Here is a 26,424-nt window from a genome sequence, read left to right on the forward strand (position 1 = left end):
AGAAGCATCCATAAGGAATCTGCCGCCTTGATCCAGTCTGCATTCCATCTCCTCCCCTCCTGCCACAGCCGTTCCTTCGCACCTCTTCGTCTTAAAGTGATTCTGGGAGGAGGGGGTCGTCCCAATCTCTCCAACCAACCCCCAACGACCATCTGGGCATCTCAGCTGGGGTTTCTTCCAGAGTCAGGTCGGCCAGTAAATCAGCAGCCGGCATCTCTGGCAGCAGCAAGGGCTGCCCCCACAGCTCCCTGGTCCTCTTCATCGCTGGCTGGAGACGACATGAGAGGAAGCCCCCTCGGAAGAAAAGTTGCTGTTTTCTCCGGGTGGGTTGATGTATTTTGAGTTTCGAATAATGTCAGACTGTGCTCCTTCTAGATCCCAAGAAAGAAATACTCAGACTCCATGGTGTAGAGCAGAATTTATCTTTTACTGGAAAATGAATGGTAGCAAACAGAATCAATTCCGAAACTAAAATATTGGCGGGTAAAATGCATATACAAAGGGATAGAATTGCTCCCCCTCCTCCAGAGATCAAATGATTCTTCCAATTAAAACTTCTGAATAGGATCATGTGGTCATCTCTAGGTGATGATGAGGCTACTGTCAGTGACCTTGACATATTTTGATAAAAGTTCGCAGTTGCGCATATAAGAGGACAGAGGTTAGTGAGAAATGGAAAGTTACAACAAAGAATCCCCCTCCCTTTCCTTACCCAGCAAAGGAATGCAAAACACCTCCTGCCTTCTTCCCTTCGAAGATTTCCCCCTCCACCGTTTCATGACAGCCGAAAGAGAAGTAAAAAGCATAGCAACAAATGAGCCATAATTAGGAACGGAGATATCTTGATAGGTAGGGATGGATATCTCTTGAGGCTGACATTTGCACTATACAGTAGAATTTAATAGAGTTACTGCCCTGGGATAGAAGCTGTTTTCAGCCTATTTGTCCTTGTTTTTATTATCCTGTATGTCTGCCAGATGGTAATAGTTCAAAAAAAGGGTGCCCAGGATGAGATGGATCTTTGAGAATGTTTTGAACTTTCTTAAGGCAGCGGGAGCTATAAAGCTCTTCCATTGCCCAATGATCTTCTGGGCAATGACATTAACCCTCTGGCATGCTGTCCTATCTGCCACTGTGCAATTGGCAAACCATACACAGGTGCGGTAAGTTAAGATACTTCCTATGGTGCAGCAGTTCATTCAGTTGTTTTCTGAGAAGTCTCAGGTAGTATAAACTTTGCTGGGCCTTTTTGACCAGTGCTGCAATGTGAGCACCCCAGGTTAGGTCCTCTTTTATGGTAACACCCAGAAACTTAAAGCTGGCCACTTGCTCCACTCGGTCTCCATTGATAAGCAAGGGCTGGATGTCAGATCTGTTCCTTCTATAGTCCACTATAAGCTCCTTAGACTTATTGGTGTTGAGGACCAAGTTATTGTCTCCACACCATGAAAGCAACCTCATTTCAGTAGGAGATAAGTCCCACCACTGTTGTATCATCTGCAAATTTAGTAATAGTATTACTAGTGTGAGTGGGAATGCAGTCATGCACAGATAGAGTAAGGGACTCAACATGCAATCCTGTGGTGTACCAGTGCTAATAAAGGCTGAAGAGGTATCTCAGCTTATAGTACCTTGATTTAATCAAGGGATTTATATTCAATAAAAATACGCATTTCACTCTCAAATTTCCAAAGTCTCTCCAGACATTACATCATTAAATATAAATTGATACAAGTGATACAAATTGTTCACTTGTGCATGTATGTGCATCTGAATAATTATGGAAATGACATAAATTGATATTACTGTAATGGCATGCTTTTAGATTCAGCATTTAGGTTTACAGATACCTCCTTCCCCTCCCCCCCAAATGATCCATTAATTCAAGTTTTACTATAGATAAAATTATGGCATAAAAATTATACTATTCCAGCTGGGAAAGATTTCTGAAATGTGAAGGCAGGCTCAGATGCTACCCTCCCCATGTTCCAAAATGACCTGTAACACCCTGCAGACAAGAAATTAAGCAATGTGATTTTTCACAATTGCATCTGAAGAAAAAATGACATGGTAGAATATTGGAAGTGAGAAGGAAAGTGCATGTATGTACAGGTGAAACTCAAAAAATTAGAATATTGTGCAAAAGTTCATTTATTTCAGTAATGCAACTTAAAAGGTGAAACTAATATATGAGACAGACTCATTACATGCAAAGCAAGGTAGTTCAAGCCGTGATGTGTCATAATTGAGATGATTATGGCTTACAGCTCATGAAAACCCCAAATCCACAATCTCAGAAAATTAGAATATTACATGCAATCAATAAAACAAGGATTGTACATAGAACAATATCGGACCTCTGAAAAGTACAAGCATGCATACGTACTCAGTACTTGGTTTGGGCCCCTTTTGCAGCAATTACTGCCTCAATGTGGCGTGGCATAGAAGCTATCAGCCTGCGGCACTGCTGAAGTGTTATGGAAGACCAGGATGCTTCAATAGCAGCCTTCAGCTCTTCTGCATTGTTTGGTCTCATGTCTCTCATCTTTCTCTTGGCAATGCCCCATAGATTCTCTATGGGGTTCAGGTCAGGCGAGTTTGCTGGCCAATCAAGCACAGTAATCCCACGGTCATTGAACCAGGTTTTGGTGCTTTTGGCAGTGTGGGCAGGTGCCAAGTCCTACTGGAAAATGAAGTCAGCATCCCCATAAAGCTCGTCTGCGGAAGGAAGCATGAAGTGCTCCAAAATCTCCTGGTAGATGGCTGTGTTGACCCTACACTTAATGAAGCACAGTGGACCAACACCAGCAGATGACATGGCTCCCCAAATCAACACAGACTGTGGAAACTTCACACTGGACTTCAAGCATCTTGCAGTGTGTGCCTCTTCATTCTTCCTTCAGACTCTGGGTCCTTGGTTTCCAAATGAGATGCAAAAGTTGCTCTCATCAGAAAAGAGGATAGGTCTGTTTTTCTTTAGCCCAGGTAAGATGCTTCTGATGTTCAGGAGTGGCTTGACAAGAGGAATACAAAGGAATATTGAAGCCCATTGTCCAGGATCCGTCTGTGTGTGGTGGCTCTTGATGCACTGACTCCAGCCTCAGTCCACTCCTTGTGAAAGTCCCCAACACTTTTGAATGGCCTTTTCCTGATAATCCTCTCCAGGCTGGGGTCATCCCTGTTGCTTGTGTACCTTTTTCTTTCACACTTTTCCCTTCCACATAACTTTCTATTAGTGTGCTTTGACACAGCATTTTGGGAACATCCAACTTCTTTTGCAATTACCTTTTGAGGGTTTTCCTCCTTATGGAGGGTGTCAATGGTGGTTTTCTGCACAACTGTCAGGTCAGCAGTCTTTCCCATGATTGTGATTCCTACTGAACCAGACTGAGAGACCATTTAAAGCAGGCTTGTCCAACCTGCGGCCCACGGGCCGCATGCGGCCCAGGTCGCCTCGTAATGCGGCCCAACGCCCACCCCAACCTTCATGAAAGATCCAGCGAGGAGGAGGAGGAGAGGCAGGCGCGAGGCGGGCGAGGCGAGCAACAGAAAAGGCAGGCAGCCGCAGCCCAAAAGTCCCGCCCACCACCTCCTGCTGTTGCCGCCGCCGCCACCGCTGCTTCTGCCCCGCCGCCGCTGCTTCTGCCCCCCTGCGCCGCCGCCGCTGCTGCTTCTGCCCCGCGCCGCTGCTGCTTCTGCCCCCACCGCCGCCGCCACCGCTGCTGCATTTGCAGGAGGAGAGGTAGGTGTGAGGCGGGCGAGCTTTCTTCCCCCGCAAAATTTGGCCAGAAAATTATAAAATAAAAATAAATAATTTTTAATAAATAATTAATAATAAATAATAATTTTATTTTATTTTATTAATTTATTAATTTAATTTAATTAATTTAATTTAATTTAATTTAATTTAATTTAATTTAATTTAATTAATTAATTTAATTTAATTTAATTTAATTAATTTAATTTAATTATTTAATTTAATTAATTTAATTTAATTTAATTTATTATTTAATTTAATTATGTGCGGCCCAAACCAAATTTTCATCTTCTAATGTGGCCCAGGGAAGGTGAAAGGTTGGACACCCCTGATTTAAAGGCTCAGGAACCCTTTGCAGGTGTTATGGCTTAATTAGCTGATTAGAGTGGGACACTTTGAGCCTAGAATATTGAACCTTTTCACAATATTCTAATTTTCTGAGATTGGGGATTTGGGGTTTTCATGAGCTGTAAGCCATAACCATCTCAATTATGCCAAATCACGGCTTGAACTATCTTGCTTTGCATGTAATGAATCTATCTCATATATTAGTTTCACCTTTTAAGTTGCATTACTGAAATAAATGAACTTTTGCACGATATTCTAATTTTTCGAGTTTCACCTGTAGTATTGCATACAGCGGACAACCAGGAAGGCTAATAGAAGCCTAAGAGAAATAAAATCTTCCTAATATATATCCACATTCTTACCGCCCTAAATACCCGATTTTTAAACCCATGCACCTACCCTTCGCACGCGCCCCCAAACTGCGTCCGAGGTAAACTTTGTTGCATTGTACTAGGTTTAATGTCTCGTGTCAATCTTGTACACAAGAGCAAGGCTGCAATTGCCAAACCATAATAAAAGCAATTATAATAAAACCGCACTTCAAGCCAGCCTGTTTATATTCAGACATTTCTTTTTCTCAGTCTGGCGCTTCTGAAAGACGATACGACTGGGGGAGGTGCGTGGGTTGGGTGTGCGTGAGATAATATAGCGATACAACGACTCGAGCCAAATTCAACCGCGGGCTGACGAAAACCTGCACCTTGAACATACCAACCGATCTCAGCACCTCGGGCGCTAGTACGCAAGCGCACTCGGGCGCTCTTAGAAAAAAGCACCTAAAACCCAACTGTTAATGGTTACCGAGGAAACGGCGTTGCTTAGTTACCCGTGGTAGCGGATCCGTTCGTAGCCAAGGCCTTAGCTGCTCGACCGACCATCATGAGCCTTCAGCCGGTGCAAGGCTTGCCGCTTGTTCCGGGCTCGTCCTTTCGGGACCCGACGGTGAGGAAAATCTCCCTTTCTCTTTCCACATCACATTTTCTCCGGAATATAACTAGCTGGGTGGCCATTAGACACAGCGTCTCCCTTGAGTCTTGCGGACTTGGTCAGAGACTCCTCCGATCGACGCGATCCTTCAAGAGTGAGATACTTCGTAAATGATAATCCCACCTTCCTGTCACTGAACTCTAGATCTTGAAAATGTAGCTTTACGGTCTCTAAAAGCGCTTTCAAGCCACTTTGTAGCCATCTGTATTTTAAAAAGTCGAATGTGGTAGCTCCAGGTTTGAAAGATTTCTTAACAAAAGTTACAGAAGGGAATAAAAATTGAAGAGAAAAACATCGAATAGCCTACTTCCTTTTCAGCTCTTACTACTAAATATTAAAATGATTGAATGTTAGTGAATGTTTTTAATATTAAACATATTAAACATATTTTAATCAATGTCACTTTAGATGTCATGCAATCTCATACACCTCACCAATAAAGGAGAATATTTGTAGCTCAGGATTGAAATGAGGGGTCCTTGGTGCTCTCTGTGCTTGCTTGTTTTCTTGCAGATGTCATGGAGATTCTCAGTCATCCAGGTCATGATTGTCCCAAAGGTGCTTTTTTTTTCTTCTTTTTTCTTTACAAGAGGCAACTGGGGTTTTTGGTTTTTCTTTGAAGATGCTTTGCTTCTCATCCAAGAAGTTTCTTCAACTCTATTTTCTTTTCTTGCAGACATTTCATTATGTTGGGACTGATGATGTTACCTAGTTTGGGTAGTGAAATATCTGTAAGAAAACAACCAATCTCAGAAAACACCAAGGAGCCCTCATGCATCTCTTTAAAATTTACATCAATATATTAAATGTAGACTAGGAGTATTATTAAATAATATTATTAAAACATATTTTACTTAAATATTTCTTTTATTTTTATTTGTTTAAATGTAGTTAGTCCTCATTAATGTTTGAAACTGGGTGGTCCTGAAGAGTTTAAAACTGTCCTAGAGGTTGTGAACTATTATTATTAAAATATAATTACATATTTTTTGAGAAAATAATTACCTTAGTGTATTTTTTAAAATGTTACTATATGGGAGGATCATAAATGAAATTTGGCTCTAAAGACAAATATATTTGAGACAAGGTAATTGAAAAATAAACATATTATTTTAAATACATCAGTCTAGACAGCATTTGAATCTGTATTTTTGTTGTTCTGTAGAAAACTGCTTTTCATCGTTCCCAAACTCTAGATTTCAAGAATGGTTTTGCCTTTAAGAAACTTCCAACTGTGGGGATAGGTGGAAATCGGCTTCATGTAAACCAGTTGTCTCAAGCTGAACTTGATGAATTATCTAACAAGAGACCCACCTTAACTTATGGTGAACCTAAACAAGCCCCACCTTCAGATTTCATCCCAGCACACGTGGCTTTTGACAAAAAGGTATTTTCTCAAACATCTGCTTTCAGGTACAGATATTTATTGCAAAATTAAAAAGAAAAATATTGCTATGTGTCTCTTGAATCACAAAGAATTATATTCTAAATATAAAACGTACTTACCGGTATTCTATTTTGGATAAGTGTTAAGTTTAGCTGTTTATTTCTGATATCTATTTGTCAGCCCATGAAAGTAGTCCATATCAAGAAACAAACTTTTAAAAGACTGCTGGGCCTCTCTTATTTGCAGGTAATAATCATAACTTCGTGAAAGACTGTCAGAGTTATTTCTTCCCTTTTTATAATATACAGAATTGAAAATGTCTTTCTCAGACTCACTTCTTTTTAATCCATTAATAGAAAATGACAATAAATATCTTGCTTTCCTTCACCATCATAATGCTATCAATAGTTTATTTACATATTTTAAGACATGTAGTGTAGAGCCAGGTTCAAGTACACCCTCTTCCTTGCAGCACATCTCTGGGCCAGTCATTCAGTTTAGCCTACTTCATAGAGACAGAATGGATCAGCATATGAATGACCTCCAAGTTATACTTTGCAGGGGCGCAGGGGCAGGGGGAATTGTAGGCAGCTTTCATTCTACAAAAATAAATGTCACAGTGCAGAATTTAATATAACCCTGTGGAAAGAGACTTCTGCTTCTATATTTAAAGTGACAATAAAGTTATCCTAAGTCTAAGTCCAGCATAAACACTCTTGTAGAAAACTAAACCATTTTATGTTGGTTGTATTCTTGTCAGTAAAAAAGTTACTTACATTTATAGCTATATCTTCCACAATTGTACCATCATAGGATACAAAAGAAAATTTGCCATAGTAATAGTTTGCCATTGCTATTAGCTTGGTGCTAAATAGAAATTCCCTACCTTCCATGAAGACAGCCCAGATTTTTGTAAACTTAATAGAATATACAGTAATAGATTTCTATCACTTGATGATCTCACACAACAACGTCAAGTGGGTTTCCTGTCATTTTTATATTAATATAATTTTCCTTATATAGGCTGGTTGTTTGTTTGTTTTTTGCTAGGTGCTCAAATTTGATGGATACTTTCAGGAAGATGTTCCTATGTCTACAGAAGAGCATTTCCGCATTCGTCAAGTGGGCATTTATTACTATTTGGAAGATGATAGCATGTCTGTCATGGAGCCCATTGTTGAAAACTCAGGGATTCCTCAGGGCAAGTTCATCAAAAGACAGCGCTTGCCCAAAAATGATCGCGGGGATCATTATCATTGGAAAGATCTGAATCGAGGAATTAATATTACTATCTATGGCAAGACTTTCCGGATAGTTGACTGTGATCGATTCACCCAGGTACTATAATCTTGCTAATCTACAACATTACAGTAGTAAACTATTCCTATTGCAATACTAAATATGGGGATAAAATAGAGTTTTAATTCTACAGTAAAATATACAATTTGGAGACAGAAATTTCCACCATAAGTAGCATTATGTATATGTGATTTGTTTTTAGAATTATGAAACATATTTTTACCCATGCTACATTATCAGCTGAGTTCTCATAATGATTATCTTTTATTCTTGTGCACTTGCATAGTTCATAAATAGTTTTAGTTTTAAAAACAGTAGTTTTAGTAACATTTCATTTACATTTGATTGATATCTCTGTCTGTCTGATTCTGTCTGTCTGTCCCTTTCTCTTGCTCTTGATAATATCGGAAATCTGTTTTGAGAATAAAAATAATGGGATCTCTCAAAAGGAGATCAGTTCATTCATAGAGTAGCATTTTACTCAGTTTTACTAATATTAATAAATAAAGCCATGGCAGATAATGCAGTGCATTTTGCAAGTTCTGAAGTTTCTTGCCTTATTTCCGTAACATCGGAAGACATTTTTATATGCCCCCCACAGATTGCAGTTTCAAATGCAACTTTAAGGCAGTCTTGTTTATGATTTCTTACTGTGTTTATTTGAATATTAACAATGTGTTTACTGCTTTACAGACTTTTCTGGAAAGCCAAGGAATTGAACTGAACCCTCCAGAGCGAATGATTTTTGATCCTTATATAGAGCTACGTAAAATGCCTCCACGTATGTATGTCACCCCCTCAGATTTTGATCAACTTAAGCAGTTTTTGGCATTTGACAAAAAGGTGAGCTTTAAGTTTGTTTCATATTACACATAATTTACTTTTTTGTGTATTCAAACAGTTTAAGCGTCCCCCCAAGCGCCCCCCCCTTGAGGAAATAAATAAAATGACAGTATATGAAACTCTGAAAAAGTAGTAGCAGGTACAATTTTAAAACATACTTAAAATGGAAGAAAATTAAATTGTAGGGCCTATCTCTGCATATATTTAGAATATGCAAGAGGAGCTGCTAAGAAGCACAGTTGTGAAACTCTGAGAGCCTCTTTGTCATGATAGTAAAGCTATGTAATTGCTAAATGAGTTTTCTGCTTTTCACCCTTAAAAGATAGTAAAGCTATTTTTGGTGAGGTTTACAAGTCATTTTACTTGTAGTAAATTTTATAAATAGTAAAATTACAAATAGTTTTCATTTAACGGCAATTGGAACTGAAATTTCTGTTGCTAAATGAGATAATCAAGTGCAATGTCACATGATTGTGCCATTTAGAAACAGGAATTTCAGCACTCACTGATGCCATTGTTAAGCAAATCACTGTAGGTTAAGCGAGGACATTACATGGTTGCCTTTTGTGACCTGCTGACTTCCCCACTGACTTTACTTGTAGGAAGGCGGCAAAGGTCACAAACTGGGATGCTGCAGCGTAATTGCAAACCAGGTATCAAGCCTCCAGTTTATGATCACATAACTGTAGGAATGCAATGCTGTCCATAAGTATGAGGATTGGTCATACCTACCACTCATTCAGTGCCATCATAAAGTTTGAATGGTCACCGAACAAATGCTTGTTAAATGAGGACCATCTGTATTCATTTGTCTCCAAAATCATATGAACCTGCACAGTTGATAGATTTAATCAATGGCTTGCTATATTGTATGTTGCTTTTTGTTGAAGTTTCAATGTGACTGTCTTTCTTGTCTTAACTGTAATTGTACGGAAGATACAATTTTGTCCTCTTTATTAAGTTGTGATTCACTTTGAGTGTGAGACTCCATGCTTACAAGAGAAAAGTTTTTATTCTTCCATGATGAGAATGAATCCTTCACATTTATTTTCAGGTTCTTCGTTTTTATGCCATTTGGGATGACACTTGGAACATGTTTGGTGAAAGCCGGAGATTTATTATCCACTACTACTTGGCAGATGACACGGTGGAGGTGCGGGAAGTTCATGAACGAAATGATGGCAGAGATCCTTTCCCAGTCCTGATAAGACGCCAGCGCCTGCCCAAAATTTTTTTGGAGAAGAAAGGTACTAACTTTCTCTGGTTGACAATTCAGATATTTTCTAGGATGATATCTATATAAATAAAAAGCTTACTGCCTTCAAGATCTTCATACAAATACTTTTAGATATAACATGAATCCATTAACATTTGCTACACAAAGAATACAACATAGGAATCAGCTGTAACAAGGAATGCATATGTTTTCAGACAGGCTGATGTACTAAAATTAGTAAAACAAGAGTTCATTTATTCAGTCAGTCAGTCAATCAGAGGCATTATTGAAGTACTTATTTCTAATTATACTCTTTTATAAAGTATTGAAATGGACCTATGCTTGCCTTTTCTAAAGTTAATGCAGCTTTTTCAGACACTGGCTAAATGATATTTGGCAATATGTTCTCAGGTGCTATGAAAATTAGGCCCATGATAATAAATAAAACCAATTGTCTTAAAAATGTGAGCAAGCCAAGGAAGGACTGCATTTTCCAGTGTCTGAATATATGTCTTCATTTGGAATAAATAGCAGCAATGGAAATCTTACTAAACTGACTTTTTTTTTTTTTTGCAAGACAACTTCCCAACCTGTGTGCTGGAGATTTCTGATCAGGAGGTCTTAGAATGGTTTACAGCTAAAGATTTTGCAGTTGGCAAACCCACTACTCTACTTGGACGCACTTTTTTCATCTATGATTGTGATGAGTTTACTCGACAATTCTATCAAGATAAATTTGGCATCACTGACTTCCAGGCAGTTGATGTAAAGAAGCCACTCCCAGAGGAAATCAAACAGGTAAAGGGAAAAAACAAAAAAGAAGCTGCAAAAGTGGCCAGTTTTTAATTAAAGGGCAAGGAAATGGAGGTCAGAACATGGAGTAGGACTGAGAAGAAGGACTGACAAGAAGTGGAAATGAGAGTTGCTAGAGAAATTCCAGAAAGCAAATCAGTCTTCATAGACATAAAGAACAGAAGTACTAGGAAGCATCATTTACACTAAGTCAAAGTATTATTGTTTATTAACTTGCCAATGGATACAAGTTTCAAAATGCACAGTAGAAGGATTAACTTCTTATGGTGACAAAGGCTGTTTTTCAAATGTTATTATTTAGAAGTAAGAATGTAGTGGAAGGAAAAACCAGGTAGCAAGTGTCAGATATCAACTCAGCTAGATTATATATTTTTTTAAATATATTTTTTTTGAAATATTTTTTTCAAGTGAAGAATGATTTTTGTTATTTTTTTACCCTCTCCAAATGCAGTTCTTCCCGATGGAAGAGTGATTGGAGATGAACATTTCATTTGTTTCTGCCCTTTAATAAAACTTCCAGATTTATTAGAAATAAACAACTCTACATTGAATTGTTTTGTCAGCAACTAGAGAGCTAAGATGAACACAAACATATTAATGCTATTGCCTAGGAAAAGAATCTCCTAATTATAAACTTAATGGTGTCTTTACCCATCCCATTTCTGCTTTTACTTCACAACAGAGTACAGTAAGGTTTTTTAAAAAATTTAAAACATATAAATTTGAATGTATTTAAATTTACTTTTATATTTTTTTTAAAAACTTTAAAATGTCATTTTACAATATTGTGAGTGAAGTTTCATGGTTCAATATTGTAATTTTTTTTTCTTGGCTTATTTTATTTACAGATAATTCCTCCCTACAATGGTTATGGTTTCCTTGAAGACTCTCTTCAAAACTGTTTCAGTTTGATTCCACAACCCCCTAGGAAAAATATTATTAAAATGCTAGAGAATGATCACAAAATTTTGCGCTATGCTGTTAGAATGGTGAGTTGTCATGATTTACAGTTTTTAGAGTGATAATTGAGTTGGGGAGTAGAAGTTTTTCTTTTAATTTTACCAGAGGTAAAAGTCCAAGGAGTAAAATTTCAGTGTAATAAGAAGTATTCATATATATGAGTTTTTTATTTTAACTCTTGATGACTTTGGCAACCTGATGAAATTGCTGAAAGAAGGTTGTTGTTGTTGTTGTTGTTGTTATTATTATTATTATTATTATTATTTAATAATTAATAATAATATAAACTCTAAACTCTGAAAAATAGAAGCAGATGTTAAAATATATCAGAATAGTCTTTCAATTCAAAGCACTATGGGTACATAGAATCTAATTAAAATTGAGAGTTTTCAAACTAGGGAGTAATGGGAAACACATATCTGTTGATGTATACAGTGGAATTTGCCTTGGCTGGTTGAGGATATCTATTGGGGCTCTACATTTAATTCTCAGCTTAACTAAAGCCCTTTTTGTTGCTTTCATTTGAGAGCATCCAATCATTTTATTACTGCAAGATTGTATTTCAAAAGGTTTTCAGTAGTGAGAGCAACTTTCATGTGTATAAAACCAGAAACAAGATAAAAGATAGATGTCCCATCAAAGGAATAAGTTGCCATTAAATACTCAGGTCTGCCACATGATGTAGGAGCTTGATTAAATCATAAATTACACAGGATCCAGCTTTGTGATGCGTCTGTTAAACAGGTTAATGAAGTCTTAAGCTGCATTAATAGAATTATAAAGTCCAGAAAATTGCAGAACAAAATTTGTTTAAATATTAGGAGGAATTTCTTATGACTCAGAGCCATTTAACAGGAAAATAATTTCCCTTTAGTAAATGGTAGAATGGTAGGATCTCCTTCAATGGAGATATTTAAACAGAGGTTAAAGAGGCATCTTCATGGAGAGTGATGTAAATATAATTTGCTTTGAACAGAGATACTTGACTTCTGAGGTCATTACCTGATCTATGATTTGAACAATTTAAATAATAATCCAATTGGCTATTCAGCTGCTTTTTACACAATGGATAAATTCAGCATGACTGGGAATTCTGGAAGTTTCAGTACCTTCAAGAAGATATCATGTTGGGAATAGCCAAACATGAACAAGCCCATTAAGCAGAACATATTTTGTAGCTTACATTTGACCTTTAATCTGTCCAGGAATCCTCAAACCCTGATGACAGTAAGAGACATTTCGTCCTCTCCTATTGCCTCGCTACTGACATGATAAGCATATATGAACCACCTATGCGCAACTCGGGAATTATTGGTGGCAAATACCTAGGCAAAACCAGAATTGCAAAACCAGGATCTTGTACAGATGATCCTGTTTATTATGAACCTGCTGACTTAACCATAGGCGCTATGATAGAAGGTAAGTAAAAAGATGGAGTGTAAATATTTTAAAAGCGAATATTTCGGCACATATTCATTCTTCATTCCATATTTTTTGCACAAGAAATAATGTTTTTCTCTGTTAGAATTACTCAAAAGAATATAGCATGGAGAATTATTTAATTTGCAGCTAAAATTAGCTAGACAAATTTTCTCCAATTCCCCTTTGCTTTCATTAGGCACTGTTGAACTAATTGAGCTGTAAAGTGACATATCTCTTCAGGTTAGTTACAACCTGGATTTTTGGAGAGCCATCTGACTTTGATATCAGATCCCTTGGAACAATAAGATGCCAATTTACTGACAAATAAACAAAGCACTAAGAAATGGCAGAGGTAAAACATATTGCTAGTCCTCTTATAGCTTATTGGTATAGCCTTACACATTTTCCTCAGATCAGAATAGAAATCAAAATATTGATAGAAAGTAACTGCAGTCGTGAGGTTGTTGTCCTGTTTGGGCAGGTATGGCTAGCTTGTTTCACATTTTCCTTTAACCGCTTTGCAAAACAAAAAATAGATTGTTGAACTATTTTTTTTTAGTTAAAACCTTTTACTTCTTGGACTGCAGGCTTGTTCTTCTAAGAAAATAGCCAGTCATCAATGGCAAGGGTACTTCCTACTTCCATACTACCTTTTCCATTTATAGAGCTTCACGGATTCCATCAATGCAATTCAGTGACATATTGTTACTTTTCAGATTTCTATTTTTCATGTTTTCCCTGCGTCACTGAAAAGGTTTTGCTATTGCTAGGCTTAAAGCACTTATTGGGTGCTTTTAAAAATCCCCAAATATTCAGCTTTGTCCCTCCACCAATGTTGCCACATCACCACCGGTGTTGTTGAGAATTTAAAAGGCTGAAAAAATGTTCACCATCCCCAACTCTGAAAAAGTTGCACAAGTTTAATCTATATTTCTGGGTACTGGCAGACAGTTGGTCATGATGATGTCTCTTTCATGCAGTGTTTGGCCACAGGTTCATTATTGTGGATGCAGATCATTATGTGTTGAATTATATGGAAAGCAATTTGGAAAGCTTCCCAGCATCTGTCGTACAATCTATGAGACATCATTTTGCACCCCGTACGGCAGCAATAGAGGAACTAAAGAGGTGAGCACTTGAAGAAAATATCCATAGAAAATGTTCCATACCTAATATTAATTATGCTGATTCTGCAGCTGTTGGTCTGAGGATGATGGAAGATATTCCCTTTACATGATCAGAGAGAATAAATCAATAGCTCTTATCACTTTACCTTCAAATATCACAAGTAGTCGCAGCTTTCATAAAGAGGAGCTTACACTATAGACCCATTTCCAGTTACCAGAGAATAGTATCAGGAAAGGGCACTTGCTTTCATCCTCCACCAAAGATGCACATGGTTGGCTATTGTGAGTTAAATAATGATGGACATGATCAACTATTCACATTTTCTTTCAAGTTCCTAGGTGAGTTAACTATCCTTGTAGATGATGTTCAATCAGATTGAATAAATCTGAAATAATCAGTATTGAAATGTTTTATTCATGTGACTACTAGTTGCATGGAGTGTGAAATAACAGTGTTAATAGCTAGAAAAAAATTGAAATTGAATTTTAATTTAAAAAAGATACAGAGGAAAAGAATGGTGACTTACCTGGCAGAGTAAGATCAGGACCTGTTGTTTAGAATCAGATAAATCTGCAACAGTTATGTTTAAATGGTTTATGATTTGTTTTCAGCCACCTAATTAGTAGGCTGATTAAAAATTTAGTAGAATGGTCAGAGTGCATTGGGGGTATTCATTGTCAGTGTAAAATGTGCCTGCATTACTGTGACATAGAATTAAATCTTAAGAATGACTTTTCTTTTGAACAGCAGATGCTAAATTTTGTCCATTTAGTTGCAAGTCCTAATATTTCCACAGGTCTCCAATGCTATCCATATAGAATGTACCTAACCACAGTTACATTAAAAATGCAGGTGATTCATCATAATTTTAGGAAGCCTTTCAAGATGCTTGAGTCTTGAGGACCTTGTATGTAAAAAAAGTTCTTTTCTCCCTCTAGGTTAGCTTCCAGTGAGCCTGACCCGCAGGAACTAGCTGCAGTACTGGAGCAGATTCAGGAGCACATGAAGCGGCATAATTATCTGCCGGACAGCAGTATGCAGGAAGCTTTCCTTCAACAAGATAAAGATGGCTCAGGGCTTCTAAACAAAACAGAGTTCTTTGCCCTTTGTGATCATTTTAAAATACCAACTGATGACCCAGTTTTCCAAAAGGTAAAAAGTATGAGCTGGTAATCTGTTCTATCTGTAAGCCAAGGCTGATCAACAGTGAGAGCAATGATAGAAATGTTCAAAAGGAAAAATAGCTGTATTTAGGCTTTGAAATTTGGAAATACAGGTAATGGGGTATTAATAGTATATGGAGATACTAGTCTATCTTTTCCTTCCATCATTCTACCAATATGACTCAGAGACTGGGATGAATCTAAAATCATTGTGGCTATACACTTGCTTTCATTTCTTTATGATGTTCATCCTCGTTTTCAAAGAGGGCCTTGACATCTAACGAGTTATAGCTGTCCAGTGTGTCCGCAGGTGGCTGGTAAGGCCTATACGGGCATGGAATGTTCTGCCACAATGTCAGGCAGACATGTGTGGGCCACCATTATTGCAGCATTTGCAGCTCTGGGTTTGTGGAGTGCTCACTCCTCTTGTGCTATGGTTATCCTTCTATCTTCAAATGTCTGGCAGCCTTGGTGGATCAACATGCGCCATGTTGATCGATCTTGTGCCAGGGTTTCCCAGGAGGTGGTGTCAATATCTAGGGACTTGAGAGAGGCTTTCAGTGAGCCTTTGTATCACTTCCTTTGTCCCCAGTGTGATTGCTTTCCTTAAGACAGCTCACCATAGAGTAGCTGTTTGGTGATGCGGTGGTCTGGCATACTTGCAACATGGCCTGCCCAGCATGTCTGAGCTTTGATCAACAGGGTGTGATCTGATGGAAGGCCTGCTCTGGAGAGGACTTCTGTGTCTGGCACCTTGTCTGCCACTGGATCCTCAGAAGTCTGCGGAGGCAAGTCATGTGGAAGTGGTTCAATTGCCTAGCATGCCTCCTATATACAGTCCAAGTCTCACTGGCATACATCAGGGTAGTAGTTAGCACTACTGCTCGGAAGACTTTGAGCTTTGTAGCAAGGCTTATTCCATGGCAGCCCCACATGTTGGTCAATAGTCTGCCAAATGCAGAGCTTGCCTTGGCCATTCTGCAGTTGACCTCGATGTCAATTGTCATTGCATGCACAGAGGCTGCAAGAAACGCATGAGCTGCAGCAACCTTTGGAAGCCAAAGCCTGGCCCAGCAATGTGATGCAAAGCCCCAGCAGTCCCAAGAAGCCCCAGCCACCCCAGCTTAAGTGACCCTGCATTCAGAAGCCCCTGGTGCTGCAGCTGAACTTTGCCGTCTTCCTGCCACTGCTGCTGCTGAGCCATGCCTGGCCACTTGAGACCTTCTTGCTCAGGTCTCACAAGGATACTGCAACTTGTGACATTGGGAAAAAGTCACATGTGGCCATCAGCAACAACCTCGCAAAGGCCAGGCACACTAAGTCAGCAGTGAGAGCAATATGGTAAAGTTCAGCTAAGGTGGTGAAGCCCACAGCGGCAAGGGCTGTGGAGTACAGGGAGCCAAAGGGGCAGAAATGGGGAAGATAGGTGGGTGGCAGATGTTAGAGTGTCCCTGCAGTTGTGTGGGTGGACTGCTAAACACCTGAATTTTGATCATGGGTCAAAGGGGGCCCTGCAACAGCCATAACTTCAGAGACTGGATATAAGTACTATTTGTTCAGCACAGCTGTAACTTCAAACAGTCATTGAATAAATCATCATAATTCAAGGACAGTCTGTATTTAACTTAATTTTACATGTTCATTACAAATCATTTTGTTATTCTTTTTCATTTCAGTTTAAAAGAACATTAATTATCCCCAATTTTTTCCCTACTTTAATCAGTATGTTACTTAGATATCAGATGTTATTTGAATAGCAGGCACTTTATTTGGATTTTGAAATAAGTAATGGATTGGAAAATAAAATTGAAATGTGAGGAGAAAAAATGATAAAAAAGTTATCTGGGTAAAAGTATTATTTCAGTTATTGGAAGGCAGCCAATTGTTTCCTTCTTCCAATAGCATATTATGTCTGTGTTTTCACATACCCCAAAGAATCCAGCAATTAAAAAAAAAGTATTAGAAAAGGAAACGACCTGTCTTTGTTTTGTTCTACTCTGAAGATTAGAAACAAAAATCTTACTACTGCATATTTATTGTACATGCTCTTAGAGGACATGTGGCAATTTAAAAACATAGCATTTGCAACTTTTCATTGGCTTCTCTCTCTTTTTTACAGCTTATTAAAATGTGTTCTCATGGAGAAGATCAGATAAGATACCCTGACTTCCTCAAAGCTTTCCAATATTGATCAAAACTAGCAGTTACCAGCTGTACAAGATCAATTTCGATTAAAAACGCTAATTATTGGAAGCTGCTCTGGTATTCCTTCTTTTTTCTACCATATACTCAAGTTATCATTTTCCAGATTACTTGAAAAAAACAAGTATTTCACAGCTCTGATCCTTCTAAGAGTGAGGGTGGTTATCTCAATGCATATAATTATGGGTAGTTCTTCTTTTATTGCTTGGGGAGCAAATGACACTTGTGGGATTCTGTAACTATACTTTAAAAGACCTTTAGCAATATTTTAATCGGTTATGAACAATATGCCTGTCTCTCACAGTATATCCCAGCTGGTTCAGTCTGGCATGCTCTCACTGAACATGCTCTGGGTTCCCTCTTTCAGTCCCTGGAAGTGTGCCTTTTCTGTAGCAGTGCCTGTGCTCTGGGATGTGGTTCTCCCGAGATCTAATGGGTCCCAAATGTGTGGCTTTTCACTGAGGCCTTCAGTGAGTGCAATTGACACCCCTTTTCTTCGCTTTCATCCAAAATTGGGTTGTTACTTGTTTTAAAATGTTTTGAACAATTTGCAAACCATCCAGAGTTGCTGGGAGTCAGGTGGCATGTAAATGTATTTTATTATTATAACAAATGCACAGAAAAGTGAAATACCTTAGCCGTTCATCTTATGTGAAGTTGAAAACATGTTGTCAGCCCTGGATCCATCTTGATTCAGATGTAGGGCTGCCACAGTGGGGGATGGACATGCTGTGGGAATGGAAGAATAGTGAAAAGAGAAGATAGCCACAACAACATTCTTTTGGCAGAGCTCAAGGCTGAGTCGCTGGAGCTTAGAAGGGAGTGACTGGACTTGGCGGGAGTTCAGAACTGAGGTGGATTGGAGAGTGTAACTTGAGGGCCATCAGTAGGGGCAGGATGTGAGTTTTAGTGTGTGTGTGGGGGGGAAATACGGGAATTCAGATTCGGGTTTTCCCCCAGACGTGCCAGTATGACTTCTCTAATAAATTCTTACTTGGATGGACTTTGTCTCTGAGTGCTGAATTCGGGATGGAGGGTTGGAACGCTCACATCTGTATTACAAGAACCTCAGGATTCAGAACTTTCCAGTCTCTAAAGTGGGAGGGGAAGACATTTAATGGCAGTCTGTTGTTAATATGATTGCCTTCCTGTTGCCTGAAGCAAGTACATTAATTTAAGAAAGGATAAAACTTACTTAGGTATACATATAAGAACCAAGCAAGTTTTATTTTATATGTTTCAACAGAGCCACTATGCTTACTCTGTCCAAGATTTTCTTCTTTGGGACTTCTTACAATCTCAACATATTCCACAGGAGTTTCAAACATATTCAAATACCCTGATATCACTCAGCCAGGCAAGCAGGAAGCCTGCAGCAATGAATGCCAAGCTGGTTATGCTTTCATAGTTCATGGTGAAGAATAAATTAGTAGTGAATGAACAATGGTACTTTTCATCATTCTATGCCTTTTTTTATTTCAGAAAAATAGTTGTATCACAGATTGCTTTCATAAATGCTCTTTAACAATAACAAAAAAATCATAAACAAATTGGATTTTCCAATGGCGGGAATAAAATGTTGAGAAAAAAAATCCCCCAAAATTGTCCCTTCCCTCCCTGCAAACCAGGAGGCAACAAGATTAAATTTAAATATGCAAGATTAGGCTTAGATTTGGTCCATAATTAGAATTACTAACGGGGGAAAAACCCAGCCAAGTATACTTCTAATATAACATTTTCTGCTCTGTACTGTCATTTGTAGAACAATTATAATACTTAATTTCTGAAGAAGGTCAGCAAAACAAAGCCCTTAGAAACAACCCTGATGTAGCTGTGGTTTCAGGATAATAAAGATTTTTTCTTCTGGAAGACACAAAAGAATGTATAGAGGTAAACGGTTTTCCACTTAATAGTATCAGAAACAGAACAAAATGTTAATTTCAACCAAACTGACAGCAAATTATCTGCAACCTTCACAATGCATTTTACATAACATGTACAATTTATTTAAAAAACAAAGTCTAAAAAATATAAAAATTGTATGGGTAGGACATTTAACTATTTTGCTAGCTGCTTTATCCCAAGGATACTTCAAAGAAAAGCAAACCATATGCTATTTCCAAAATCACAAAGATTTACTGCTTACTGAGCTTTGGAACACTTAAACCGATCTCAATATTATGCTACATATCTGTTGATCCATCTAGGCCAGGGATAGGCAAATTCGTGCCCATTGCAACTTCTTGAACCCCATCATGCTCTCCGTTCTAACTTTTTAAAAACAGTTTCAATCTTAAAAAAGTAAAATTGGGAAGGTGGCATACTTTAAAGTAAAGCACCAGCCTCTAACATTATTTGCAACCCTGATGTTCCATTGGGGTAACAAATAATGTCTTGGGGCTAGTTCACTATTTGTTAAATGGGTATTTTGTGACTGACCATATCTAACCTGACACTCATTCTGCAAGCATATGTTCTCAAAATTTCAAACATACTTTGACCCAAAACATTTGCTTACCCTTGACCTAGAATAAGAAAGAAAGGAAAGGCACTATGAGGTTCTCTGCACTTAATCCTGTGTTATAGGAAGAACAAGTCCCAGAGTTAATGATGTTGCTCCCAACCCAAACAAATATAATTACATTATGGAGAACTATTTTTCCCATTTCTTTCCCTCAAGATAAGATCACTCACAACAGATCTTAAATCGATACAACCTTTTTTAATTGAGTAGTGGGAGAAACAGAGTATAGAGGAACCAAGTAAGTTAAGATTCAGGCTGTTATTATTTAACTTAGAGTGAGACTAGGCTTACTCATACAAAGGCACCCTTAGGTTAAAATCCCATTTGTGTTGGTGGGTGCTCTCTCTTTAAATCCACACACAGTATCTACTGAGACAGCAATTTGAAGCAGACCATTAGTGCTGGAGAAGAAAGGTAACTCCCCCTAAGTTATTTTCACTTTTACCATAACACCAACATCTTTTATTCTGAGAATGAAAGCACCCAAAAGTAGAAGGTAATTCTCCATAAAAAGTGGCACAAACTGGTGATGCCTTATGTATGTGTAACTTCTGCTTAGAAGTGCAGTTTCAATGACTGCATAGTGTTTTTAAAGGCCCCATTCCTAAATAATTAAAAAACTAAGCATAACATCTAATTCTAGCAACAGATGCTATGAAAGACGTTCAAAAAGTTTTAGAAATACAATGACACATCCAAAATTAAAACCAAGAGCATCTAGCCTGCTATGGAAATGTTTGTGATATTATGGATTGTTCCGTATTAACAAAAGAGATTCTTGCAGCTAGAATAATTCCAACAATTACACTCATCAAGTAACTACTTATGGTCAAAAAGGCATAGAAACTGAAGCAAAGCATCCAGCAAAAGCTGCCCCCTTTTTGAATAGCTAAACTAGTGCATACAGTATAAATGAACTACAACAATACATATACAAAGAAAAACCAATATGAAAGATAAAAAGGTTGGAAAGGCTATGTGATAGTAAGGCACTTGCACAAAATTGTACTACAATTGAAAACCTGGTGCTGGATGAAAGGAGTTGGGATTAACTGGGTCAGGGTAAGGCCTATTTGGAGGCTTCTCTGAAGCTTTCTAGAACCAGCTCTTTGCGAAACCTAAAGTCTTTTGACTGAGCTTGGTGCAAAGTCAGAAAGCTCCACTTAACTAAGATCAGAATTAACAACAAGCATAAGGAATTCCAATTTAGAACACCAATGTAAAGAATTGCTGTAAAAGAAAGCCTACAAATTGCACATATATTGCGTGGCCCTCAAAGCACTCCCAAAAAGATGCAAGTAAAATATTTGGCTAGATTTTTTTGTTGTTGTTTTTTTTGCATTTTGGTAGCTTTGGGGAAAAACTGAAAAGAGTGAAGTGAATTCATGATGTTTCCAAAGACTCAAAACATTTAAAAATCAGGGCAATTTTATTACACCCACTATGCAAGATGATCATCAACATGCCATACAGGGCCAAGAGTGGTTCTTCGGGTGGTAGAAGCCATACCTATCTGCTTTGCAATAGTGGTGGGCTTTCTGTTAGGTGCAAGCAATATAGCTATCGCATTCACATATGCGTATAGGTTGGCCCACCATATCTGACCTACTTAGCACCATCACTGACCCAGTTTACTCCTTCACTCCTGTTTAAAAATGATACAGATGAGGTATATTTAGAACCCAATAAGAGCTAAGGAGTGACAGGCACAATACGGTATAGTTGATTTCAGCTCAGAAGGGCTCTGATCTGAACATTTCAAGATTTTGGTGGGAAGAAAAAAAAAAGCTCTCTGTACAGTCTCAAGTAGTGCCAAGCAGCATTAAAGTCCATTGCAAGAGAAGGATAAAAAAAGACATATCATTCTTCAGAGATACAAATATTGTAAGCAGTTTATAGAGTCTTCTTCACCACTTAAACTCCCCCAAAATTTTACAGCTAATCTATATCCTTGACTCATGAAACTTATCACTACTCATTAATCATGCACTGCTGTCTGCTAAGACTGCAGCAATCCCTCTTAACAGTTGATCTAAATGCAAACCAGACATGATCTGGCAGGATGAAACTCATGGCTAATGTATTTGGTTTGGCAGGTCTTCACTTACACAGACCTACTTTAGACACAATAAAAGCATTCACAAAAAGGAGTAGTTGGGTCAAATCCTGGGACACCCAACTACTATGTATGTATTCTATTGATTTCATTCAATCTATTAATGAAATAGATATTTCTATTCCAAATTATGGCAAAAGAGAATAGAAATCAAAAAGTTTCTTCTTTGTATTATCTGAAAAGCAGTACAACACTGTAAGATGATCCAGTTACACTAGGACTTAAAACAAGACATAGTCATGAAGCAATTCTGCTGAATAAAGTACGCTTAAGCATACACAAAGGACAACAGAAGACACTTTTCATTAAAACATTAAAGATGTACAAAGTAACTCTAAAAATTTTGTGTGAACAACCCCAATATTTTTGTAGGTGCCAAATCAACTTAACTAAAAGAAATGCAGGAATGGGTGGCTTCCGAGGTAGATTTTTCACTTTTTAATATCATCCACCAGCTTTACAAATTGTGCTCTCCCCTTTTGGAGACGTTATTCCTTCTGTCCCCTCCCCTATCTTTCATAACTGAACCTGCTAAGGAACTGGGAACTAAATTGCCTTCAATCTGAATAAAAACAATCTCCGTAGTTTTAGAAATAAGAACACCAGGGCAGGCATAAATTCAGAACTTATTAGATGTAACTTAGAAAAAGAGGTGCTTGGGAAAACAAATGACAGGTTGCAATTCTATACCACAGTGAAATGGAGTTAACCTCTCTGAATTTGCTGGAATTTACTTCTGAGAAAATATGCATAGGAGTACATTTCAAAGACCAAATATTACTATTCTATTGTGTTAAACATGAATGACTCAAACAACAAGGCTATACTAGCACTTCCTGAAGAAGGTTAACAGATAAAATCTTCAACATGAAAGACATTATCCTCTTGTGAACAAATCACAGTCTTCTCTTCTTCACTAGTAAAAATGCCCTGAGCTCCTGTTTAAATGAATGGAGATGCTTTCCCCTTCCCTCAAGATGCTATAGGTTGAGACTTCCTAGGCCAATGAAGATGAAAATCATACTTCACACATACTAAACTGACAGGACAAGTACATTCTCCTATTTTAGGAAAATTCAATTGTTTCTAAGAAAACATGAATTCTTTTTTAGGACCAGAAAAGAAAGATAAGAAAGAGGACCATATCTGTTCCAGTCTTCAGAAGGTAGCTAAAGCTACAAATGAAACTTTAACTTTGAAAACTGAGCATGATAAATCACAAACAGATAAAAAGTAACTATCTGTATCTTGCCATCATGTTTTGAAAACCGGACAAATCCTAACCATTTTACAAAGCTTACTGACTGTGTAACATAATTATGCGATTCAGATTAGAGGATGCTCTTTGAACAGGACTGAAACTGCATTTCTTTCCAAACCTATCCTTGCAAGAGTGCATTTTCTAGAGAAACAAGAATTTACAGTCCCCCACATCTATTTCTAGAACCAAATTCCATCATGAGCTGAAGCTGTAATCTCCCCAAGTCAAAAAAAACAGATGTAAGGAAGTGAAGGAGAAAAAAAGGTATGCTGGGAACAGGGTTCTTTAAAAACTCACATTTCTGGGGGGCATGAAAACAAGCAAAACTTTTAGAATTGCACAATAACAGGACAAGGAAAAGCTTTTGGCGTTCTTAAGCCTCTCTGTCAAGGATGAAGGCCTTTTGGTTATTGCAAAAAGAGACAGAGACAGAAGGACATAGGGATGGGGGAAGAGAGAGAGAGAGCTTGGTTCACTCTGTGGGCACATCACTTGAGGTGGAGCATTGTGAGGACAGAAGAGAGGAAAGTGCTTCTTATTTCCAAAGTCCTCATTCTTGCACCTCTGTCTCCTCCTCAAACATCCCATGTCGGCCGTGCTTTGGCTCTACGGAGACTTGAGTTTCTTGTTCCGTGGTGAGGTACCATTTTCTGCCTTTACTACTCCATTTTCATGGTAACCTGTAATGGAGAGTGGGGAAGGGGAATAATAATGAGAAATTTGTTTTAACAGATTGGTTTCTCTATCATGTTTCTTGAAAGAGAGAAAGTGGTAGCTGATAAGAAGCTTCCAGTTAGGTCATGGAGACACAGTCTTCTTTAGAAATATCATGTCACCTCATTGCCCACTGCAGATTTCCCCAACCTTGTGTTCCCCAGATGCGTAGGACTGAATTCCCCAGAATCTTCAACTAGCAGAGCTACTGAGTGAAATCCCAGTGAAAAAGGCTTCCTTGCATAGCCCATAACACAACAGAGTAGACAGAAGAAGCATCACAGGAAGTATTTCTAGCATAGCAGGGGCATTGATGCCACTGCTGAACCAAAAAGCTTGAGCCAGCTAAGTCCCTTATTTGCAGACTTTAAGTCCATAAAATATTTGCATATTGATATGAATTATATTGTTCATCATTGCCTTTTATATGTATAATAAAAGTAAATTAAACTATATTGCATATTCATGGAAATAATACTTTGAATGAAATGCACACACTTTGGTACTGGGTGATTGGGTGAAAGTTACAGAAAGTCCATATCAGAGGGGGTATTCAGCAGGTTCTGACCAGTTCTGGAGAACTGGTAGCAGAAATTTTGAGTAGTTCGGAGAACCGGCAAATACCACCTCTGACTGGCCCCACCCCCATCTATTCTCTGCCTCCTGAGTTCCAGCTGATCGGCTGGGTTTTCTTTTGTTGCCCTGCACAGGAGAACGGAACTGGAAAGCAGGTTAGTGGGGTGAGGAGAGAATGGGATTTTGCAGTAACCTTCCCCCAGGAGTGGGGTGGGAATGGAGATTTTGCAGTATCTTTTCCCCTGCAATGCCCACCAAGTCACGCCCACAGAATTGGTAGTAAAATTTTTTGAATCCCACTACTGGTCCATTGCTTAAAGGAGACATTCCCTCTCCCCTGCTCCCAAATCTTTGATATTTTTCCCTATGTAGGAAACTCGGTCCTTGTAATTTTTCATTCTTATTAAATAGTTTTATTAAAGCATTTAATTAAAAATCTACTTTCCAATTAGTTATTTTTAGTTCATTTAGCAATTGAACTGATTAATAAGAGGCATTCTACAGCTTCAGTACATGGTCAATTGGGCCAGATGCTCACCAGATTCCCTTTTCATTGTCTTTACTTGCTGTTTGAAGTGGACAGTGGCTGGAACCCTTTTTCTATTGTTCTGTTCATTCCAGTATTCACGCCAGCGTCGCAACTGGAAATGAATGAAGCGCCACATCATCCAGGCCTGTGAGAAACACACCAGAAGCAACACACCCATCCTACGAGGAGGCAAGGCAAACATATTTGGAACAAGCATATTTGGATCTGGCCTGTTCTAGGGTGAGAATCATCACTGCATGCAGTCACAGCTCCTTCAGGGGTGAGCTATGGGCCACCTGGGGACCCCTGGTCACTCTTCCTCAGTGATCACTTGATCAGTCCTCTGTTAACTGAGAAACAGGGAAGAGATGGCTGTTCCTCTGCTGTTAAAGGCTGGAGCAAGTGATCGTATATTAGCATCACAACTTTTCCAGGGAAATAAGCATGGTCAGCAGGAGGGACAGTAAAGCTTTACTGCAAAAGACAAGACCAATTTATATATGTATATTATAACCACAAGTTATAATAATTTAACTGTCCTGAAAATGGTTTTCTTTTTGGAACAGCTTAAGGTGAGAGAAATAGAGGTTGGCAAATCCCAAGAAGCCGGGTCCTCTACAGTCTACTTGTATATTGGTTAGCAGGATGTTTGTTTTGCTCTGCAACTGTGCAAAAAATCTTTAAAATATGGCAGCGGTCTTCATTCAGATGCTTCATTGCATAACAAATTATCAAGCTTATTACTTTAAAAAAATTGCTTACCTAGAACGTGAGTTCTATAATAATATAATTGTTATATTGCAGCTTAAATCATATTCTTCACACTCATTTTTGTATGCAATAAAAACTCAGGAATGTAACAAAATAGTGCCCATTTGATTTTCATGATTACTTTATGATTAGTCAATCACAGAAGATTGGGCTGGATTATGGGAGATTTCATACCCACCACTGTCTAGAATGTGTTCCTTACATGCCTTCCTATTTTATATTAATCCTGGTTAAGCATTATAACAACATTGATGCTACAAAGCAATTTCCCCCTAGCCAGGATTGCTTTGTTCCATCAGTTTTAAAACAGTAGTGAGGAGGGGATTCCTCAACAAAGACCAACTCCTACGAACAATGGTGTCTTGTACTAGTTGTATTAGTTAACAACATTAAAACTATCAAGGCAAG

General features: G+C 38.2%; 2 protein-coding genes across 3 annotated transcripts in view; one reads left to right on the forward strand and one right to left on the reverse strand.

Moving 5' to 3' along the window:
• Positions 1-4,924: 4,924 nt before the first annotated feature.
• On the forward strand, positions 4,925-19,531 carry EFHC1 (EF-hand domain containing 1). The gene is made up of 11 exons (XM_087949149.1): positions 4,925-5,047; positions 6,258-6,479; positions 7,530-7,817; positions 8,472-8,621; positions 9,676-9,868; positions 10,415-10,635; positions 11,499-11,639; positions 12,816-13,029; positions 14,013-14,160; positions 15,099-15,312; positions 17,443-19,531. Exons 1-11 carry the CDS (start codon positions 4,985-4,987, stop codon positions 17,512-17,514), a joined length of 1,926 nt encoding a protein of 641 aa, XP_087805275.1. The 5' UTR covers positions 4,925-4,984; the 3' UTR covers positions 17,515-19,531.
• Positions 18,976-26,424, reverse strand: part of TRAM2 (translocation associated membrane protein 2) — a 42,231-nt gene continuing 34,782 nt past the window's right edge. The window contains exons 10-11 of one of the 2 annotated variants that reach the window (XM_026682540.2): positions 25,255-25,424; positions 18,976-24,106 (exon numbers count right to left, since the gene is read on the reverse strand). In XM_026682540.2, coding sequence (XP_026538325.1) covers positions 24,033-24,106; positions 25,255-25,424 — 244 coding nt within the window. In that variant the 3' untranslated portion in view covers positions 18,976-24,032. The remainder of the gene's footprint in view (positions 24,107-25,254; positions 25,425-26,424) is intronic. The other variant, XM_087949168.1, reaches the window with a different exon arrangement.

Source organism: Notechis scutatus, chromosome 1, assembly GCF_049901735.1.
Source record: "Notechis scutatus isolate UNSWTSFEM ecotype Mainland chromosome 1, rNotScu1.2, whole genome shotgun sequence".
Lineage (NCBI taxonomy): Eukaryota > Metazoa > Chordata > Lepidosauria > Squamata > Elapidae > Notechis > Notechis scutatus.